Source organism: Saccostrea echinata, unplaced genomic scaffold, assembly GCF_033153115.1.
Source record: "Saccostrea echinata isolate AGI-Se365-2 ecotype Australia unplaced genomic scaffold, CSIRO_AGI_Sech_v1 ptg000009l, whole genome shotgun sequence".
Lineage (NCBI taxonomy): Eukaryota > Metazoa > Mollusca > Bivalvia > Ostreida > Ostreidae > Saccostrea > Saccostrea echinata.
In genome coordinates this window covers 13,236,578-13,260,656 of record NW_026889758.1, presented here as the reverse complement: position 1 = coordinate 13,260,656, position 24,079 = coordinate 13,236,578, and the positions used below count along the sequence as shown (strand labels likewise).

General features: G+C 33.0%; 2 protein-coding genes across 2 annotated transcripts; both read right to left on the bottom strand.

The window, feature by feature from the left end:
- Positions 1–3,207: 3,207 nt before the first annotated feature.
- LOC133181801 (protein Wnt-4-like) lies at positions 3,208–18,717 on the bottom strand. The gene is made up of 4 exons (XM_061316405.1): positions 17,858–18,717; positions 9,460–9,719; positions 8,663–8,931; positions 3,208–4,279 (listed from the first exon to the last, which is right to left on the bottom strand). Exons 1-4 carry the CDS (start codon positions 17,929–17,931, stop codon positions 3,818–3,820), a joined length of 1,065 nt encoding a protein of 354 aa, XP_061172389.1. The 5' UTR covers positions 17,932–18,717; the 3' UTR covers positions 3,208–3,817.
- Positions 18,718–21,702: 2,985 nt separating this feature from the next.
- On the bottom strand, positions 21,703–23,639 carry LOC133183329 (uncharacterized). The gene has a single exon (XM_061318291.1). The coding sequence runs from the start codon at positions 23,626–23,628 to the stop codon at positions 21,862–21,864; it is 1,767 nt and encodes a 588-aa protein (XP_061174275.1). The 5' UTR covers positions 23,629–23,639; the 3' UTR covers positions 21,703–21,861.
- Positions 23,640–24,079: the final 440 nt, after the last annotated feature.

Sequence of the window (24,079 nt, the reverse complement as noted above, 5' to 3'; positions counted from 1 at the left end):
TTCTTTGTGGCAAAATAATAAAATTCAACACGCTTTTACATGTATAATGTACTCTCGAATAAACGAATTGTATCAAAATAAAATTCGCTTTCCCAGAAAATTGCCGATACCCAATTTTTATCTCTTTTTTGGCATAGATTGGTTTGATGTAATATTTTGATTAGGTAAATGTAATTGTAAACAAAAATTAAGATACCCAGCTTTGAAGCACTGTTGATTGTGACTTTGAATGTTGCAAAGAAATAACAACCAATCCTTCGAGGACTACGAACTCAGTTTTGTTATAAGTTTTTAATTTAAACATTTCGGTATTCTTTAAAGGAAATAGGGCCTTTTATGTAATGTGGTTTTCAAGGAAAACAGATGATCAGTTTAAGTGACAGCGAATGGTCAGAGTAGATCGTGTCTGTTAAAAAAATATGACAAGACCAAGAATAGGGAGCAGGAATGGCAATAAACGGCAATAATTTTCCATTGATTAGACAGAAATAGTTTCTCTTAAAATTAATTAAAGACCAATTTATCTTAAAAGCAATCATGGACCAATGGATGCCCTAGGTCACGATTACGCTTAATTCTATCGGCGTGTCCATGTAGATTTAAAGTTTGACTTTAACAAAGAGTATCAAGGAGCGATAATACAAAGGCTATGTGTCAATATTTACACGTCAGTTGTGTTCAATTTTATTGGTTAAAAGAAATTTGTTATTGGAATGATTGTGGAGAATTTAATAATATTGTTCCGGTGCGATTTGATCATATGACCACGCTTTAAAGAATCTCAAAGAAACTGAACTCTTTCAAGACAGTCACATGCCAGGAATAAATACATCCCCTAAATGCTGAATAAATGGGTTTGGTTAAAAAAAAACGTGGTCATCGAGGTGTGCACATATTTACTCTTTAGGCATTGAATTGTAATTTTTGACGTTCATCGTGTCATAACCTGGACGGCTGTGCTGACAAATTGAATACTAGTACCGCGAATTACTGCGTTATGTAAATGCCTGCACAGCAGTGACGTCCCTGTTATATATAATAAATGTCAAAAAATTTACAATTCAGTATTCAATCTTATTGATCAACTTCATGGTAAAATATCGCTACTTTGAATAGATTACGTCTGTTTGAATAATAATATATACACCGTACGTGTAGAATAGAGAGGGCAACGGTTACTGTTCAATGTGACCTTTGACGTTGCACTTGTGCGGCGTTCAATGTTTGTTACACCATGTAATAAAACATTCATTTAACCTTTTGACCTCCCCGTGTTTGTTATATATTGTATTTACATTTGATATATTTCGGTACTTATAATACTATATCACATATGGGGAGGTCAAAAGGTTAAATAATATATACACATTCCAGTGCAATATCATAAAGAAAGGTCAAAGTTTACATGGTGTGTATGATTAAAGCAGGCCTAATATATTCAAAGAAGCTATATTTTTATCAATTTATCATGAAATTATTTTCTAAATTTTACATTAATTATTAGATTACATCCCGTTAGGCAATGCAGAAAAAGTTGACCATATTGTTATCGGGCGGCTCAATCAGAGAAAGAAAACTCAGATGCTAGAGTCAATATCAGTATTTATTTGCATGCATGAAATAATCGGTACAGGAATCGGTATCCAATATTTATTTTCATACACGATAGTATCGTTACAATATACAAGATATACACGATAGTATCGTTACAAGATACCAGTGCTGTTTTCAAGATCCACACTATCGATCTTCCAGACAATACGAGAATTATACAAGCATTTTACGCCTATTCAAGTCTAGCAGTTATCAAGAATAGATTATCCTGTCACTTTAATGCACATAGATCAAGTAAATTCCCTTAAACTTTAACATCAAAATAATAAAACTTATTTTCTGTTTCGGCACTTAACAAGTATATTGAAGGATTTTTGGCCCCGGATTAATCTTTGCGATAACAATTGGGAAAATCTATTTTTGACTTTAAGAGTTAGAAGACAGATGTTCCCAAACATGCCGAAATAACAAGTGCAACTTGTTGCGTCTGAATTCAACTCTAAAGACACGAGAAATTAAGCTGCTAAATGTACGTGCGTTGGCATAAGTAAAATAATGGTAGCACGTGCATTTTTTTCCGATTTGCATCATTTTTCATTCAGTTGCAGTTTGATAAAAACCTCGCTGTCTAGAGTTTCCTCCTAAATGACAGCATATCATGTGCAATGGTTCATGTTTGATTTGTTATTTTTTCATTTCTTTCGTTGACGCGAACACCATCTTATCTAGAAATTTGGAGATTCTCTTTATTTGTTCTGTGATTTTTTCCCGGGATAACTTTCTAAATACAATTAAAAGCTCTAATATCTCTCCGGATAATTCGACAAAGTATGCCACTCGAACAATGTAGACCTGCCTGCTGAATGAATGGCCATTTTACAGACAGAAGAAATAACAAACTATTCGTACCCTGAAGGTTAAAATTCAATTCTTTACGAGTCATTATGTATATTGAGGCTTAACTTGTAAACAAATGAAAAAGGGATAAAAAATTTTGGCTTGAAGGACTGACCATTGAAGCGAAAGAAAGGATTTGGAGGTGCTTTGAACAGTTTATAAATAATAAAACTGTTTTTGTAGAAATTCAGACAAAGATGTTCAGGAAACTCTATAAAATTGAGATTCTTCGCAATAATTCTTTTAGGCTCGTAAAAATAATATAAGCACATGTAAAGTTGAAATCAGAGATTTTGTAACAGCTTTAAGTGCTTGCTAATGATTGCCAAAGTGATGCTGTATAAAATGCCTGACATTTCTTTGATATTATTTTTGTGTACATCCTTTGCTTTGTTGAATATCTTCACTTTGATTCTATTCCAGAATTGTCTATGAATGTTTATAATTCAATCACCCACAACTGTTTTTTAAAAAAGCAGTCTCCTTTTTATAAAGCGCCACTGAATTCCAAGTAACATATTTTGAGGTATTGGATATCGCAGCATGTTTTGTTTTTCTTTATAATTGCTATGCACTTTAGCCCCAGAAGTTGAGTATTTTCTGATGTCGCAAATAATGTAATGTTTGTTCAAATATTGTTATTCAATATGAATCTTCATTAGCACTGACAAAATAGATCAGCAAAGATGATTTTGTTAATACTTCATTTAATAACGAAGCATTATATAGATAAATGTTATTTTATAAAACCACAAAAAATATAACAAAACAAATGCACACCACAGGAAACAGAATAGCGTATAAAAGACATATAATAAATATAGTTAGTACCCGTGGTCAAAATTCAGTTTTATAATGTCTCATGTGTGCATTGAGACATGTTGTGTCCAGTGCACGTCAAAGTTCTCCAATCCATTTCGTCTGCTCAGTCAGGTTTGTAGAGCCACATAGACTGATCAACCACTCAAATTTCTTTTTCAGATATATTTTCATGCCACTCTAAGCTTTCGTGGTTTGGTATTTTGAACTCTGCAAAAGCATTTTTTCACTTCTTTTATTTTTGCAAGTTTCAGTGAAAGGGCTCTGTATTGAGAATTCAAAACATAGTTCAATTTAATGTTTATCCTGTGAATTCTGGAAAAGAAACACACATTCTCAAGATCGCCCATCTGCCGCAGTGTTAATATATATAAAATACTGCTTTAGTAGAAATGGTTCATGTTTTCGATGAGTCTGGTAGAGCAATGTCTTAAGGTAGTCTCTCCTTCTTATTCTGCAGTCTCCATTAGATTCTGCTAGAGGAACTGTAAGTTTATTCAAAAAAGTATCAGAAACAAGATTTGTTGGGAATTTCTTATACATTTTCTCAGTTGCAGAAATGCTTTTCGACTTTATGTGTGCACGTCTTACAGTCTACACGACAACACCAAACAAATTTACAGTCACAATCTTCCCGAATGTCCTCGACAGTGGTATAGTAACCACGCCCACAACACATTAAATTACAACCATCCAATCCATAACCGTCTTTTATGCATTGTCTCCCTTTGGTTCCTAGGGACCCGGATTTAGGGTGAAAATCACAGAAATCGGGAGATTCCTCCAGATACACAAGGTCTTTTTTCGTTGGTTTTTTCATATTTTTGCTAATTCTTTTTAATTTATTTTTGGGTTTGTTATATTTAACCATGCTCGCACCGTCAAATTTCTCTTTCAAAAATGCTCCAATAGATCGGAATTCCTTCATTTTCTGCCAGCAGATTTTAATTGAACATGATCCAGATACTCCGTGACATTTACATACTAGGTCCATCTTCATCTTTACTGCCTGGAATAGAAAATTAGTTAAAAAAGAAATATACAAGTTATCTAGGACACATCCGATGTAAAGTGAAAACACAAATGACTTTGACAACATTTCTTTTAGTAATATTTAAATAAATTGTATGTATCATTAATAAGTAAAGACTGCCCGTGTGTGTGGGATGGGCCACAAATGGAATTGGTTGTTCCAATAAAACAATTATACGAAGGGGATATTTGGTCTAATTTAATTTAAAAAAAATGAAATGATATGAAAAATAACTGAAACTCGTTCCCTCTTACTGTAAGAAATTCGGCATCACAACGTCATCTTTAAAACAATAATTTCTATTATTAAAACAATAATAAATCAATGTCACCCTCTCATTATGCCCCTCAAAAGAAGTTCGGGAACATTTTGTTTTTACTTTTATTTTTAAAATTTCTCTGGTAATTTTTTGTTCTCAGAAACTACTTATCCGATTGAGATGAAACCTTTTTAAGGCTTAACATGCATTTTTTGCGAAACGAAGGTCTTTTTGCGAGGACGTGCATGCACTTGCGATGAGTGAAATGGCTTATATAATTGAAATACTTTGCAAATAAGTTTATAAACATATCTTAGTAGTGTAGACATGTAGATTAATTGGTATGAAAGCACGTATGCTCCGTTCTGATTGACTGTCACAAAAATATCAAACTTCCACACTTTTTGACAAAATATATTGAAATTTACAACAGGTATCTAAAATGAGTTTATACCATATGGTATATACGAAAACTCTTGAAAATGTACGTTAATATACGCTGCGATTTGATTAGCTTTAACTTGAATAGCTACGTATAACTCTCTTACATTTCAACAAAACAAGAAATTCAGAGTATAGATAAGTACAATTGTTTCTACATTATAGTACTATGATACATGTACTTGAATGCAAGGACACGCTTACAAATGTGCTGAATTCCAATCGGCTAATATACGTGTACTTAATGATTTTCCCTTCTTTGTCAATTAAATTCTTTTAAATTTAACACACAAAAATATAATGTGAGAAACTATAGATGTAAGTGACAAATTAAAAAAAATCTTAAAAATCCTTTATATTAATATTTCTATATCATATATAATTCACTATTGTGATCCTTTATATTATTTCTATAACAAACATAATTCACTAAATGTGATCCTTTATATTATATCTATATCATAATATGATTCACTTATTGTGATCCTTTATATTATAATAATTTCATTTTAAATTGCATGAGACCCATATTTATGTTAGAATGTTTGCTATGTTTAAGGAAGCGATTGCAAGGCGTCACGTGATCGACTCATGTGATGTTTAAAAAAAGAAGATTTACGGTAACCATTTCCGGAATAACAGCTGAATAAGGAGCGTGATTATGATTACGCCCATGACAAAATATCTTCGTGGCAATAATTTTAAAGCAGAGAAAGAATAATATTAAGATGTGATGTTGCAGAGTGTTGGTGAGCGTCGACGCAGACTTTTTTTTTAATTCCTGGGTTTTTTTTTTCTCGTTTCGACACGTCTACATTTTGTCGTAGTTCTGAACACTGAAATCTATTTCATGAATAAATTTAATTCATATCTGGATCTTTATGTCCTCTAGTTTTATTTAAAATATTAGAATTTTATTTGAGATCGGTTTCTTTCCTATAGGATCTACATCTATGAATCGATATTCATTTCCTAGAAGCTTCAGACGGCGTGATTTTCTCAGTGATTATAATGAATATAGGCCTATATGGATGGACAGATAAATGAATGCGTTTTTCATATATACGTGTATAGACCAGTTTGAGGCCGCATGCTGGACATGAACGTATTTTTAAAAATATCGCAGAGGAAATTGTTTTCCTCGGTAAGATCTTCTCTAGCATTTTCAACTCTTACATCGACCATGTAAACATTGAATCGTCGGCACATTATTGCGTAAACATTTATAATTGTTGTGGTAAAATGTTTTATTCGTCGTATTTGGTAAAAAATTGAAACTGTACACACTTCTTCTGACAGAAAAGAAAAGTTTCTTTTTGCAAGTTTTCACAAATCTAGCAAAAAATACGCGTGTAAGAATGACAGATGAAACTAAGAGAGGTTAATTCTGACAATCGAGGTACTACGGAGGTACCAGGTATACCAGAGAGGGAAAATTGTTTTGAGCATATTACATTTTTGAAAAAAAAATTTCAACTCATCCTGCTCACGGGAATATATTTGAAAAATGAATTTGATTTTTTAAAATTCACGAGGACATAAACAAAGACGTTTCACCTCAGCATATTTCATGAACCGCGTGAGCATGAAGCGCAAATTTATAAATGTCATTCAACGATTATTTTTGAAACAAAACAGTTTGCACTATAGTTTTGACGTCAAGTGTGGCATTATGACGTCACAATGGAGATATGTAGGCTTACCTAGTTCATGAAAAAATGAATTGTTTTCTAACTTGCAATGAATCTGAAGGGAAAATATTTGCAAAATGTAAATATTAAATAGCAAATCATGAAATTTGTCAAATAAGATAATAGTTAGGATTTTTATATACGGTATATATTGCAGGTACAAGTTCTCTGAAATAACCTATTCATTCAATGTGTTCAAGTGACTCACCCCCCCCCCCCCTTTCCGATTCCAAGTCACAGTGCAGAGAACTCGATGAGTGTTCAGAGCATGAACAATTTGGCCCTTAGACCACTGTGCACTGGTTTAGAATGTATATACATGTACTTATGTTGATATAATAACGGAATGAATATTTTGGAGATGGGGAAATAAAAAAAATATGCATATTGTTGTTTTTTGTGTACATTATTTTATATCATTCTGCTATCATTCTGCTCTACGCATAAAATGAGCAACCACTACAAGATTTTCAGGAAAAAATATTTATTAATCTATACGTATTTTCTATAGTTTTTAACAGATTATGCATATTTAAGGTTCAGCAACAAACCATAAGATTAAAATTTATGAAATCTTTTAATATTTTAGGAAAGGGGGGGGGGTATTGAAATGCATGTAGCTTAAAAAAGAATGTGATGACCCCACTTCATATTTTAAACATAAGTCACTTATAATAATTGTTACAAAATATATTAATTTTGGGAAAATTCATTGGGCAATTTTTTGTCAAGACGTTGAAAACTGCTCTTGGGGTGAAAATATTACTGCAAATTTACAATGACTACTCCCCAAAGCAACTGGGGCATTAGTACATCTATCAATAGTTTCCGATACAATTTTTATTTCCGATGAATATAAAGCATGTTATTTAATATCTGGTGAAAATTATTTAATTTGTTTCAATTTTGATACCTGTATGGCATAATTAAAAATTCACTACATAAATATCAAAATATTGAAAAACGGTGGTTACCATGGCAACCATATCTTCCTTATAACCCTGATGACCATGGTTGAAATTATACATATGATGATACCATTAACGTAAGGCAAATTATATGTAAAAATGAGAAAAATTCATTGAGCGGATTTTTTTCATGTACCCTTGCAATCTCTTCCTTAACATGTATGTACAGTTTTTGAACTTCATTTCTCTAACCCTTTTTTAGATTTAAAAAAAAAGCTGATTTTGGTACTATTACTGCTAATAAATGGTTTTGATACCATCATTGCTACTTGTAATAACTGACTTTGGTACTGTTTACTGTTTTGATATAACTATTATTGCTCATAAACGGTTTTAATACTACATGTACTACAAAGTATTACTGATTAGCAGAATATTACTGGTTTCGGTACTACTAGTTTTACTTTAAATAACAAGTTTTATACTTTTACTGCTAATACCGGTGTCTGATTTAATATTATTACTACTAATACTGAATTTGGTAATATCACTGCCAAAAACTGGTGTTTTTGGTACCTTTACTGCTAATAACTGGTGTTTTTGGTACCTTTACTGCTAATAACTGATTAAGGATTATAATTATTTATAACCGGTTTACTTTCTAGTGCCATTGACTGGATTTGGTAATAAAAGTGCTAATTACTTTTATAGGGGGTACTTTTACTGCTAATAACTGGAATTTGGTACTTTTTTGGCAAACAACTACTGGAAATTTTAGTATTGTCACTACTAATTTTTTTGTACTATGATGTTTTTTTTGTAGAACTGTTATTGTTAGTTACTGGATTTGATACTATAGCTGTTAATAACTAAGCTTCACATTACTACTGCAAATTACTTGTATGGTACAGGGACCTGTATGTATCTGCTTTGGTATGACTGATAATAACTCGTTTATCATACTGTAATGTTGTGAGGAACAAAAGCTTTTGTGGAGATGAGAATACTTTTGAGGCGGACTTAAATTAAGCATCAAAGTATCTGAATGACGATGGCATACCTTCCTTCCTGCTTCATTATTCCACAAGTTCATTAAGGAAGTTGCGGTTTTGGAGGATTCCTTTGTGTCCACGAATCTTCTGGAAAACTTGGCGCCATATTTAGTGTTTTCGGAGCATCCACCCCATTCAAATTGTCCTTGTGTATCTTTTCGCCTCACTTTCATGTCACAACCACAGTTGTCTAGCTCCCCTTTGGCACATGATCGTGTGATACTGTACATAATTCCCGCGGATGAAATAGCGTAAATATATGCTTTTTCTCGAATTTCTGAAAAAAAAAAGAAAATGATTTGGTTCTTCAACTCGCCCCAAGGGACATGTAAAAACAATAATATTTGTGTATCGATGATCAACGAAAGGGACTTCTCCTTTATTTTTCTAAATCAAATTATCTGTCAATCAAGACGGTCATCTAATAGAGCAAGTCGTCTCCAGAGAGAGGTCTTGTGAATACTTGTGTACAATATGGGTAATTTATCCCCGGATGACCAGATGACGAACCTCTGAATAATTTCCGGCAATTTATTGAAAAATGGTGTTCCCAGCCTATCACTTACGGAGTTCGACTATATCGTATTTGGTATCGTATTAGTTTCTTATACATATCAATTTGAAATATAAAATAATCAAAAGCGCGGGCAAAATTAATTTCTTCGATAACTCATTACCTCAAACCACAGCCCTCTAGATCGCTGTAATCAAACTTACACATGGGGTGTATCTTTTTTCACCCGAAATATTTTTGTAAGTCGGATTAAAGCGATCAAAAGGCCTGTGCATAAAACTAAGGACTTACTTTTTTTAAGAATCCCTCCAAAAACATCTGTAGAATTATATGTTGAACAGTTCCATCGGCGATTTCCAAACTGATGTTTACATTCACTGATTCCTAACGACGCTCCTTCACTGATAACTCTCGGTAGACGACGTTCTTGCGCACACAACTTCCGCTGTGCTTCCGAGAGAAAGTTCATATTAGCACAATTCGTCACTTCCGTATCTGACGTCAGAAGTTCTCTCATGGTTGGTCGAACCGATCCAATAATACCTAGGTACCTGTCAATTGCAATTACAAAGTAAAGTTATCTTGCTTTGCTCTTCGCTACCTAGATTTCCATTGACTAAATCAACACAATCAATACCAGCACTACAATATTACTTATTAGGTTTGTTAAAGACTGTCCACAGAAATATGTCGGGTTGTTCAAGTCTTCCATGGACTTGAAAAAACCAACACATTTCTGTGGACAATCGGTAACAAATCTAATATATATTTTGTTTTGTCAATAGCCAATACCTACTGGGATTTAATTACAATTAAAAAAAATTCTCCTTTTTGCAAATCTTCTTCGCTCGTTGTCTTGTTGGTTACTAATAACGACACTGTTTTTTGCTTAAGCCCGGTAACAACGTGAATATATTGATGCCTTTTAAAAACGAAAAATTACTAACATATTTTTTTCTGTAAATATGGATGATATTTTATTCGCCATGTTGCCGTCCAAGTATTTGCTACTCGACGTCCGAAGAAATATTGGCGGCAGGCACGTGACGTCCGTTATCCAATGAGAGACTGTCATTCTAGTCCGAGGCAAAATAATGTAACATCACTCGTATCATGTTCAGAAAGTCATAGCAATTCTCAATATGACAAAAGCTAATGAAAAGTCTATTAGGATTAACAAAAAAAAAGAAGAAGAAGAAGGTTTCCAATATTAGTACTATTTCTGCTAAATGAGGAAGTTTTGAGAACAGATTCTGATGTATGCTGTCGAAATTGATGGAAACTTCTACTTTACAGTGGGCAATGATTCTTTGATTTTTCCTGAGGATACGTTGATTGCACTTAAGGTGGGGAAAGCATTTAAACAGTATCAAAGTAAGAGCGAACCAATGCCTTCTAATATGACAAAATTTCTATTGAACGGTGAAATCAGTTTTTAAAAGGACAAAGTTTTCTTCTTTTCACGAAAATCGGCGACGGTGACCTAAGAAGACGCGAACTTTTAAGTTTGCTTGAAACTGAATATTTTTTAGGATAAAAAAATGAGAGAGGAAAAAAGAAGTATCCTTGTGAAGATTTTAAATATCTCAAAGAATAACTGGATGTAGAGAATAATTGACTGATTAAGTGTTTGGGGTTGAAGTGGCAGGAATTGGCTTCTAAACAAACAACTGTGTGTGGCCTCATCACATCCAATAATTCAGTTAAAGTGTTCATATAGCGATTCATAAGACAGGAAGGCCCAATCAAAGTTAAGTCCCGCTGGTACAAAGGACATCCCGGGTCTCTGAAGGATCTAGGAATTTTCCTCAATTTTACGAGCCTGCGTGGCTTCCATAATCACCCCGAATATAAATTATATCACCTTCTATTATTAAAAATTCTGACTGGAACATAACTCAAAATTTGGGAGGTTTATTAGCTGATGAAGGCAATTCTTTATCTATGAAGGAAATCATTCGTTATATGTTGATATTGATATCATGTAGGGCCGTAAAGATTAGGTCGTGTAATCACATTCCGTGATTTCTAATCGAACACGCTCGTAAACATTGCTCGGTGGTGGATGTCAGTCCAGAGGGGGAAATAAAAACAAGACGAAATTTATCCCAGATCTTCGAAGGAACCGTTTCTCCTCGTCATTGCTTCATAACTTCAACTGCATAGAGGACGGTAAATCAATTTATTTCAACAGAAAATTATGATACGATCTCGTAAATACAGCTTAAAAGACCCGGACTCATTGCAGCCGTAAAAACTCTATTGAAGCGCTCGTAAAACTGGCTCATAAAATATGTTCTAATTGAAACTCACCCAGTGCGACTCCCCACGTTTATTACAGATGGTGATCTATGTTTGTACCCCCTTTATAGGAGCTTGTGAGTTTTTTTTTTTATAGAAGTTGATAAAATCTTACAAATTTATGCCTGAATCCAATACTTTGTTATTTGACTTTACACCTGAGTATCTGGTACATAGATGGTTGTGATAGAGCACATTTTATCTGACTATAAAGTCTTCGAGGCGATCTGCTCTTTGATCATATATTCTATCTAATCCCCTGTTTTTAATTCATTCTTTAAAAAATTGTGCACGATTGAAAATATACATATAAAACAGAACTTAAAAATTCCCTTCCGAGACAAAATGTATTCTACCGTTCTTATTTGAATGTTATAAAAACATGTTGAACCAATTAATAAAAAAAAAGAGTAGTAATGATGGATAATTTCTTTCTTCCTCAATTAGTACATATCACCGTTAAAGTCGACACCAAGAAAGTAAATATTTTAAGATAACGCCGTCTTTAAAATCGGAACAGATGCTATAGGAATTCTGTAATCCCGTCGAAGCGATTCTTTTATTGCTTCATGCAAATAACAAGAAAGAATGTCATGCATTGAAAAATTTCTTTATAAATCAATGAAAGCAAATCATAAACTTACTTCTATTTCAGTTAATTAATGCAATCTGCCATGTTACGTGATAAAAATAAAAACAATCGACTACTTCATTTTCGATTTGACATAGGCTAAATAAAGTTGAAATGAATGCGTTATCCAGCTAATTCGAAATTTAAAAAAAATCAGATTATGTAATAATACACATATATTAAAACAGAACTTTCTTTTTTGGTGACAGAAATTTTTGATAGCACTACTTAGTCCTAGTTATTAGGCATCGTACACTTTCGCCCTAGTCTACTGTCACATTTACATATCGATAAACAGAGCTGACTTGTAGGCTGTTTTCAACTGATTTAAAAAAAAAAGTCCTTAGAATGTTTGTAATATGATATTTTGACAAAATTTCTTTTAATGAGATTTTATAGCATTCCGATTGATTTTTCATAATGTAAAATAAATCTTTACATAATGGCGTCGTCTCGTATTGTCTCGCTAACGAGATCACATACTTCTTATGAAGTCGATGACACCTATCTCTGTGTTGGTAAATATTGACACGTTGAACCCGATACTAAATTTCTCTGTCATGTCACTGTTTAATGACTTAAAACTTCGTCTTGAAATGAAAAGATTGAGTGTTCAGTAAATAAGACGAAACACTTTCCTCAAAATATCAATTGCCACACATAACTTCAACGTGTCATTTAAGAAAAGGCAAAACTTAGATATTGCACGTAGAAGATGTGTAAAAATAGAATTTCATTTTGTACAGCAAGCTGTCATCTACGTTCAATGCTGAGAAAATTAAAAATAAAAGTTTTGATGAAAGATGCCTATTTAAATTGCTTTTTAGAAAATTGGAAGGTGTCTGTGTGATACCATGCCTATTAAATGCTGAATAGCGTGAAATCGATGTAAATTATGACTAGAATTCTAAACAGGAATGAAAATGGTGTTCCAATTTTATCAATGCACATCTGGAAAAATTATATCTGCTTAATTTTCTACAAAATAATGAATGATTTGCCGGTATTGTCCATGAATCTTTTGAAAAATTCTTGGCAGACATCATTTCGGAAGTGTTCTGTTATGTTTGGTGTCTATGAAATCTGAGAAAACACCGGTTTAAAAAAACTGATTGCAATGTGCATGTGAACAAGTTTGTCTGCGATTATGGTATCACCAACCACAAAAACACAGATCATAATGTTTTATATCTAAATCAAATCCATGTTGTAGACGAAATGAATCTTGGATGTTTGGTTTTCAAGTGCTGTCCAACAAAAAACAAAGAGCTCGTGCGGAAAAAGAAAGTGAGCGAATTACTTAGCCAATCTTTAACCGACCTGCCTTCAAAGGGATCTTATCAGAATTATCACGACTGTTCCTCAATGTTATCGGTGGTCGATTGAATCAGGGATCCTAGCTATCAACCCTCCTTCAAAACTCTTCTCAGACCCTTGTCCTGGGGGAAAATTCTGCCTTTTCTACAGCTCATATTGATATACTCGGATTTAACTGTTTGCTAACAATGTCAGCCGCAACCATCCAGTTACATACTGTCAATGCAATAAGGAGTTTTAAAATTATAAATGTTTCTTCAATAATAACTTTACATCTTAAGGGAGGGTGATGTTGAGAAGAGGTTGATAGATGGCGCTGTGAAAAAAAAATGACGATTACCAGTGGCGGATCCAGGATTCTTGAAAAGGTGCCTAACCAGTTGGGGGTTGGGTTGGGGAAGCTTTCTTGTTTTAGGTTTTTTAAATCAGTTTTTGACTAATTTTAGCTATATCTAAGTTACAATTAATGCAATATCCCATACCAAAAAATCGACTTATTAATGTTATGTATATTTTTGATCACAAAAGGGGGGTCCGGGCTCCCTGCACCCTCTAAATCTGCCAGTGATAACGAACAGTGATCAATTTCATAAAATCTTTAAACAAAACGAATCGTGAACTTGGCAAATACACGGACCCAAGGAAACACCTGAGATGGGATCAGGTGCCTAGGAGGATTGAACATCCCAATATGACCGGTCACACCCACCTTGAACTCTTATTGATCAAGTAAACGGGGTAACTAGTGATTCCGGTACACTGGTACGTCTAACAATTGCAAATTCTCATGCCTCTCTGGTGAGCTCGGAAAATTGTTTTAAGCTCGTAGGGTAGTAACGAAGCGATGTGATTGAAGTAAATGATATCCTAAATCTGCAAATCAGTTAAAATCTCTCAGCCACTCAGTTTTTTCCTCGTCACAACATCAGGTGTGATGTTATATCAGATTGTAATAAAGATCTATGATAAATATCTGATAATTCATCCGACGGCAGAACTTCACATCTGAAGAGGTAGCCGATTTCAATTTGTCTCCTGTATTAAGGACCTCTAACATGAGAAGAAGGCAGTGATTCAATACAGAAAACTCGTCTTTGAAATTTAATCCCACAATTTTTTTTTTTCATTACAGAAAATCTTTGTTTGCGATTTTCAGTTTTCTGCTTCATTAACAAGAAATGATGATAATCAATAATGACATTCAATCGTGGCCCATTAAAAAACACATCGATACAGATAGTTAAATCGTCCCCTTGAAACTCGATATCCGGAATGTTCAATTACCCTGTGTACTAATTAGGTTACTATTATGCTTTGTGTTAATTTCACATCAATGACATATGATGTGGAAATTGAATTGAATAAAGCAGGGATTCATTCACATTTCAGATAGGTTTACAGCCCACAATCACAAGATTTGACAATGACAGTTGGACGATCATGATAACACCTAGCGCAGACCAGCGTGTAAATTGTTAGTAACAGATACAAGTATTACTTGTTATGATTTTTTGGGCTATGGTCCTTACTATTCTATACTATTTAAGTCACTAGAAAGGCTTTTAAGACATCACAGGAAAATTTTGAAATCCAGGAAACACGCAACAGGTTTTCTATACTCTGTTACAATGTTATACAAAGTTGATAAAAACTTGTTCTTAATACATGTAAGTAAATTTAAATTGAGGAACAATATACATGGAATTGATATTTGAAGCCGTTCTTCTTCATCAATTCATTTAAAGTGGTCAGTTCTGTCTTACTGAAGTTTCCATAAGTGTTCATGTTTTACTAAACTGTATCTCTGCATGATTCTTCATTTAAAAAGAAATTGTGGTTACATTATAACATAAACCTCAGGAAACGGATTAAAACATGTTCTAAAAGCAAAATATTGTACATAGAAAGATATAAACGATGTTTATGTTTATCCCTTTTTGTTATTGACATAACATATTTGACTTAAAATTTTTAATTAAATTGTAATTTTATTTGTTTGACAATTATTATAATCATTATATGCATAACAAAGAAGTAGAAAGAACTGCTTAGTCCAGTTCGTGTTTAAATAAAATATATTTTATTTTAATTAAGCATCTTTATACCATTTGAAATAGACTTTAAAAATCTTACTTCGAGGTTTATTATTGTTGCTGGAACTGCCATTTTGTTATATACATGTATTTTCAGAATGAGAAATTAAAATGGGAATTTTAAGAGTGTTTTGTTTCGCCAAATGAAATCACATATATATTGTCTGAACTGAACTCACGGCAGTATTATACGCTAAAAGATTCATTGATATTTTGTGATGTTGCTTTTTTATTAAAGTTTTTAAAATCGTATATTTTTTTCATGCTGAAACAGGATTTTCTTTTCGCTTTTGCACAAAAAATATTATCCAAGATTGTAGAAATAATTGATCATTTATCTAGTGTAAAAAAAAAAAAAAGAAGACAGAACTTGGAATGACATTTTTTTTCTTCAAAATTATTATCTAGTATCCTGCATTACTTTATTGTTAAAATAGAGATCCATGCATAAAATATAAAGATAATTATACATAAAAATATTTGCTAAAGTTAACATGTAGAAAAAGGGCTTACAAACTTTTTTTTTTAAATCTGCCCAATTCTATTTGTATAATTTACGTGCACAAAGTAGAAAAGTTCCAAACAAACTATATTTTTATACACAAGAGAAATTCTTCAATAAATTGTCCAGTATGAATTTAAGGTATCTTTTCCGATTTGCTTTTAATAACAATGACATTTTTGACGACATAATACTATTTTGTGTAAATATTGGTTGACTAACCAAACATTTAGCAGAATGCATTTTGTATTCATTTTCAGTTATTTTTTTTAAATCTAGTCAGAAGGAAGGCATGAAATTCAGAGAACTGGAGTCTGTTTTTCTACTTAAAAGTTCAGCTTTAAACAGCATTCGAATCAGCGCAACCGAGGAACTGCGATTAAACTTGTCTTTTGATAAAATAAATAAAACTTACAAGAGAACACGGCTGATTTGATAAATATTGCTGAACTTGTATCGGCTTTTGTAAGAGATTAATCCTCTAAATTCTAGAGTGTTTACCTAACGATTAGCGGGGTTTGGGTGTCACTTTCTCTTGATCTGTGGTGAAGAAGAAAATAGTGTCAGCTACATATCCAGTGATTTCTTCTTAATCTTCCTTAATCCGTTCATATTAATCCAATCACTAGACGACATTTCAAGACGTATCCAATTTATTAACAATAAATATTTGGATTTCAAAATAATATTTCTACCATGACTAAGACATAGTTAAATGAATCATATTTTAAAGTTTATTGAACAAAAATAAGAAAAATGAAGGGGAAAAAGTCGATTACTCGCTCTCGGAGTTAAAAATACAAATGTTTGAGAATGTTCCATATTTAATCAATTTCAAAATTCCTAAGATACCCAATCTAGTACTTTTCTCTTGTCCCTTATTCTAGTAAATTGTCTAAAACAAGCAAACACAAAAATTGTGAAATTGTTTGCCAACTTAAACGTTTTCTTAAAGAATTTGTTGAAATATGACGACGCTTATTTAGAAGGAGAAACTGTAATCCATCTGTTGAATGGGCGAACCACAGTAGATTTTACTACAAAGAAATCCAGATAGGCTGAAAACAGATTCACTTAATTGCATGCCATTATAAAGTGCAATAGATTTTTAATCTGGTTAATTAGCATGTAGGAATTCTCGCTCGATGTCTGGAGAGAGCAGATTACAAATGTGATGAACATCGCAAAAATACGGAACAGGCGTGCTAAAGTCTCGAATTAGCACACGTTTGATTGGGAAAGATTTTAGTTTTTTTTCTAATTTCAAGTGCAAGTCATTTAGAAAAAATATAATGTATATTTTTACATGGTTTCTTAAATTACTTGAAGTCTGAAGATTTACAAAAGTTTTTAAGTTGTTAATTTACTATACATCTATAACAAGTCACTTTCAAAAAATTTGAGCTTTGTGTGTACTTATCGGACAAGGTCAGTTTGAATTCAGCTACAACGCTTCTTTGTTACAAATTCCTTGTTTACTTTTAATTTCCTCGAGTTTTCATTTTCTGACAACTAACAATAATCATGTTAATCTTCAATATTTCAATTTGATCTCGCTGCTGTTAGTGGATAAATGAAAAGGTTTGGCTAAATTCGTTTTATAGCCACAAATAAAATATCATCTTGATATGAAATTCTTAAATGGTGATTTCAAAACATTAATTATTATTTTTTAAATTAAATGTTATACACATATAAATAAGAATCTTTGCACTGTTCCTTTGGGATTCTAATTTTAAAATGACTGCAAGGATAAAGTAATTTATTTAGAATAATAAAAAAAATATTAGTTCTGATTCATGCAGATTTTATAGAATATAATACCAGTTTTATTTTTTTACTTACCACCATGAGGCCTCAACAAGGTAAAATCCAGAGAAGAGGTAGATCAGTATACAGGAGACTTCGGGCTTCTTCATCTCCTTATGCAGAACGTCAAAGCACAAACAATAGTCCAGATAATAGCTTAATTCTTACACTTTTTATCTATTATCACACATTGCCACAAAATACACCGTTGTCTATAGGTGTTGAGACTGAAATAATTAAAAGTCAGTCCAGCAAGGCAAAGGATCACAATACAGAATCTTGTCGGTGATATTATTTATTGCGCCTAGGACATCATTTGCGATTTTTTCTTTTCACATTTTACCTCCAAAATAAAATTACATACACCATAAATTAAACAACATGGAATCAAATTATCTATCGAGGTGTCTTTTTGATTGTGATCACGTAGCCGGCAGATCAAAGCGGCCGCCCGATAATTAGCGTTTACGTGTAAAATTTGTATATCCTAAGGTAACGTATAAAAAAATTCCAAACTTTTCACATGTTTTTTTAAAGCCCGGGTGACGATAAATCTAGCAAATAGTAGAATTCGTCAGACGCGGTGCCGCGCTGGGAATATGAATGAAATCAATTTGACGAGCGTGGATTTTGATTGGTCGGTTTCCTTTGATAAATAAATGATCATGAACCGTCACAGATCCTTGGAAATATCGACAGAATATTAAGTAATGCTGATCATTTCACGTCGACATACCCGCCCATGAGACGGTCAGTTAATGAACTAGGGAAAACCTTATGACAGTTTACTCCTTGAAAAATTAAATTCACTTTTAATTTAATTTCAGAATCAAAATAAAAACATCACTGTGTTATCAGTGTGCTTGTTTAAGCTGTAGATAGATTTAAAATCACTTTGATAACAAAGGATTTTTTTCGTGGCAAAATGCAGAAGCGCCAGTTGTTTTTATAGCGATAAAATTCACCGAGATAGTCTGGGTTTTTCTCATGAAAAAATTAAATGTGTGTTTTGTTAAAACTGTCACGATCGCTTAATCTTAATTGGTTAATTGATATATCTACTTATTCTCCATTGTTTGAATATTTTGACGCTCTAACTGTCGACTTAGTGATAAAACGATCTCAAGAAAATTAGTATTTTTTGACACATGTAACGTAAACAAAGAATAGAAAGGATTTACACTGTTTGTATGTGTTTTTTCTTTTTGCATCATAAATATAATACAGCAAATAAAATGTATCTAAATAAAAAAAAAATAATTTGAGATACTTTCTTTTTTATTTGACAGTAGTCTTAAAGCCGTTTACGTAACTGCGACATAAGGAATTAAGTAAATACGACACACACAGGCCCGTAGCAATGGTTTAAAAATTGGGGGGAGGGGGGTGCAACATCCCAAAATAATTCTGACAAGCCAAAAAAAAAATGATTGATTAAAAGTGGGGGGGGGGGGCTTCCCAAAAATTATCTGGCATGCAAAAAAAGCTGATTTACTCTCCAAGTCCTGGAACTTGCCTGTGGGGGGCAAACCAGCATCTAAAGGAAAATTTACTACAGCAAAGTACTATACTCAGAAAAGTATAAGTCCCCCCCCCCCCCGCGTTCTACGGGCCTGACACATAAATCTATCTATAATATATGCATTATTAGTAATTTTATGTTTAATTAAATCCCACCTGTATCAACTTATTTATCTCCTTGATATATAAGATATTTATCTTATTTAATAAGATAAAATAATCATCTTTTTGTAATTAGAACATGATTATATAATAACATATATATACAGTGACATATATATAGTTCTTCATCATTCCAATATTGAGAGAGAGGGGGGGAGAGAGAGGGAGAGATTTTGCAGTTTTTTTTTCACTGTATTAAGTTTATGTATCAATTTTAAAATATCACTCAGTGTTTACCTGATGTTCGACTTCTTTGTTCTCTATTAAATATTGGAGAAAAGGGGAAATGTAAAGTTCTTGTGAGATGATGATTAATGATAGCACAACATCTTGTTAATCAAGAACTAGACGCAAAAAAAAACTCTTTTAGCATTACATGATATAATTATGTTGTCCTGTACAAAAAAAAAATAATTTATATACGTAATTTTATTTTCAAAAGACAATTTCTTTAAATTAATAATGTCATTTTTAGGAACGAGAGTGATAGTTTTACATATATATATATATATATATATATATATATATATATATATATATATATATATATATATATATATATATATATATATATATATATATATATATATTTAATTTTAAGTTATTTATGTTGTGGAGAAAATTAACTTATTGAGATTTCCTTTTTCTCTCTGTCCTACAGTAAGTTTAATTTTTGACTCAATCTCTAATGTTGATTTCGTATCTTAAATTTCTTTCTGCAAGATCAAAAAAAAAAATGAAGATCACCAAAGGCAATTATAATAATTGTTTCTGTAAAATAACAAATAATCCGTAATATTAGAACATGTTTAAACATATCCTGGGGAATCAAATTAAAAAAAAGATAATTATCTCATATCTTAGGAATTTGTGATTTATGACATATAAAATTTAATCAAACAAAATAATATTGAAGCTTGCTAATAAATAAAAAAAAAAATGAAATGTGATATTATATATGCAGAAAATCTTGCTAAAGCGGGGGGGGGGGGGGTGCTCTTTGGAAAATTTTATCTTCAATTCATAGTAATAAAGATTTCAGGTTTAGTGCTTATGAAAAACTATTTTACTGTGTAATAGCTGTTTTGGATTATGCATCCAGTGTCGAGAGTTTCAAAAAATTCCAACCAATAGATAATATACAAAACAGGGCTATTCGGTATTTTATTGGGGTACACCGCTTTGCATCCACGTTGGCTGTTTATGGAGACACTGGATGGATTCCCAGACGTTATATAAATGTCATCAGATATTGGAATAGAGTTTTATCCTTTGACAATGATCGAATTACAAGAAATGTATTTGAAGTTGATTATAATAGGTGTAGGAATAATTGGTGCAGTGATTTGAAAGAGATATCACATCATGTGGAGTTGGATTATTATTTTGAGTCAAAACTAATGGTAGATATAAATATGGTTCAATCAAAAATACACAATCATTACTCATACCTTAAGGTTTTTTCAGTATAATTTCCAAAGTGCGTACTTATGTTTATTTTAAATCAGTTTTCGGTAGGGAAAATTATGTAGTACTTGATATGCCTAAATATTTACTTTTAAAATTTTGCGCAATTTAGATGTGGAATTTTACCACTACGATTATAGAGACCGGTAGACCTGTTGAAGACCGAATTTGCACCGTTTGCTCTAGAAATAATGTAGAAGAAGAAATTCATTTTTTACTGCACTGTCCTTTGTACTCAGAATACCGATCAAAGTTTTTTGAAAACACTGGTTTTAATCAAATAATGATCAGATATACATGTACTACGTATACTAATTTCTCAAACTATCCTCGACAGGTTGCAAAGTATTTGTATTCTTCGTTTATGCGTAGACATTTAATTACTTTCAGAAAATAAGAATGGTAATTGTAAATGTATCTCAGTGTCATATGTATCTTCCAATATTTTTTATATAACAGACACTTCTAATCTTAGCACACAGGTGTATACTTACAAAATGCATGTATTTCAATATTCTGTATATTTTTTATGTACTTTTTTCTTTATCTCTTAACCAACATTGAGCAAACAAAGAATGATAATCAACAGGTACAAGACAGGGACTTCAACATCAATACAAGAGGAACAACTCCAAAAATACATATTTCAAAATATCGGAATATCTTACTTAACTTTTTAAATTAAATACTGATTGAGCATTGAAATATAATTTTAGTAATATATAGATTAATTGACAAACGAACAAACAAAAATAAAACAATAAATAATTTAAAAAACCGAATTAGCACCGTTGTAATTCATTTTGCTATTTTTTTTTAAAGTACATTGCTTTATGATCCATTTAACATCTAACACTTGTCTAATTCATTCGCTCCATCGGATGACATGACTACAGAGATCTTATTTTGCGTTCTAGTTCCTGCAGAATGTCTTCTAACGATTGCAAGATTTCTAAACTAACAGACTGCCTGGCCGTTGTCTCAATCATTTCTTGAAACCAGAAGTTGACGAAGCATCTATGCTTTGAAGAGTAAACAAAAAAGAGAATCTTTAGTACAAAAATTACCAATGCTGGCAAATTTTCCCGATTCCACATCTTGTGATCAATTAGTAAAAGCTTCATAGTAAACAGGATCATTTTGAAATAATATGTTTTAATGAGTGGTTTGGAGGTCCGATAACTTTGAGGTGGAATAAAATTAATAACTTCATCAGGAGAGACGGGGCTCTGCTTTACACCTTCACATCTCCTAACTTGCTTGGAGTTACAAGTATTTTTAGCTCCATCTGCAATATCATCTTCTTGATCCGATTCAGACAGCGAAGATGAGCGTTCGTACAGGATTTCGTAATTGTGCCCACTGGCACACAGCGAACCAGAGGAGTCTTCGTCTTCCGTATCGTCATCGGATTCTTCTTGCCAAACTCCAATCGGTTCAACACTGAAATCAGACAGAAATCCTACCGGTTCTACAGTAACGGAGGTCATTTTCGTGCTAGGTGGCTCTTCAAATTTCATTTCCGACGTTCCTGCTTTGGATTCCAAATGATGAGTTTTCTGAATGAATGATTCTTTTAATACCTTTAAAACTCTATAAAGCTGTTTTTCCACAGAATCATTGTCATGCATAGAAAACACAAATTTTTCAAGCGAGTTGAATGAAACTCTCCACGTTTCACTATATTCGTAGGACCATGCCTGTCCATGCGAGTTCATTGCTATTCTATCAAAGGTAAACGGAACCACCATTATTTTCAATTCATTCTGCAGCACCTCAAATAATTTTGACTGGAGTGGATTTTTCCCGTCAGACAGACGAGGCAAGTTTTGTAAGTTCAAGACAGGAGGTAAGTAAGCGGGATCCGGTAGATCAAAAGTTGGAGCGATGTCAATATCCAAGCTCATTTCTCCCAAAGAGACTGAATAATATGTTGCATACACCGTAGCACAGGGGCCGTGGTGGACTGAATGCCAAGTAAATCCTTTTTCCTTTTCAGCAGGAGCGAGCACTTGCGGGACATTAATACTACCAAGTGCTTTATCTACAAGTTCACTAAAATGTTTCTGAATTTTCTTTACAGATAGTATTTTTTCGCCACTCTTTAATATTTCGTCGTCCTCTGCATCAGTGAAAAAGTCTCTAAACTCTTCCACGGCTTTAGGTTCATTGATTACCACATAAACAAAGCCTTTTTTGCGTTGCGAAAACCGCGATTCCATTGCCCCTGTTGAACAGAGTTTCTCTATTTTTGCTGTAAAGTCGAATTCATCTGGCCTGCCTATCTTTACCCCATCATAGAAACTCCCCCCGTGAAGAAGGGATGAACAGAACCGCGGATCAATCTGTCCTACCCTCTGTAAGATCCGCTCCACAAAAGTTACCACAACAGCCGCAACCTCTGCTGTCGAGGGTACGCTGGGATCCACTCGATTTATTTTGTCCACGTCATCAAAAATATTAAGAAGCTTTGCAACATCCAGAGAATCCGCTCTTTGAAAAAAACTCAAAATTCTCTCAGAATTCTCTTGATCAACTATATCAGCGGGAAAAGCCACATGCGTTCTCTTTTCTGAGGATGATGTATCCTGACATGAAGGCAGAATATGACGTCGGAACTCCTCAAAAACTTCATTCGTCAGCAGGCCTGTTGACATAGTTGAGCACGAAGGAACTTCTGTATATGACAAAACAAAACCGTTATCACTGACGGATTTAGAGGGCACACTGACACCCTTAAAAATGAAGTACATGTAAATGTATATATAGAACAAGGAAATTCAGAGGATTGTGGTCCCCTGCTTTCGGGGTCTTATTTGTTAGGATGCATTGATTTATGACATACTGTAACTGTCTTATCTGTCTATCATACTAAAAATGTTATATATTTTTAAAGTAGCCGTCACCCATCCAAAGGTTATACAGGCTCGCAGTTGCTTAACTTGCCTGAAATAGAGGTAGACTACTGCATCCCGAAAAGCTGGCTCACTAGCGAAGCAGTATAAGTTCCTTATATACTGTCCACTACACTATGTTCGAGTGCAAATGTTACGGCCAAAATTAAAGTTTTCGATAGTCAAACTTCGGGGGCAAAGTCACGAGGCCAAA

Excerpts from the sequence above, each read along its gene's own strand:
- LOC133183329 (XM_061318291.1), bottom strand. The coding sequence starts at position 23,628 with ATGTCAACAGGCCTGCTGACGAATGAAGTTTTTGAGGAGTTCCGACGT.
- LOC133181801 (XM_061316405.1), bottom strand. The coding sequence starts at position 17,931 with ATGAAGAAGCCCGAAGTCTCCTGTATACTGATCTACCTCTTCTCTGGA. Across the intron at positions 9,720-17,857 it reads CTTGTTGAGGCCTCATGGTG|GTACCTAGGTATTATTGGAT; the intron begins GTAAGTAAAAAA and ends TGCAATTGACAG. Across the intron at positions 8,932-9,459 it reads TGGAGGGATTCTTAAAAAAA|AAATTCGAGAAAAAGCATAT; the intron begins GTAAGTCCTTAG and ends TTTTTTTTTCAG.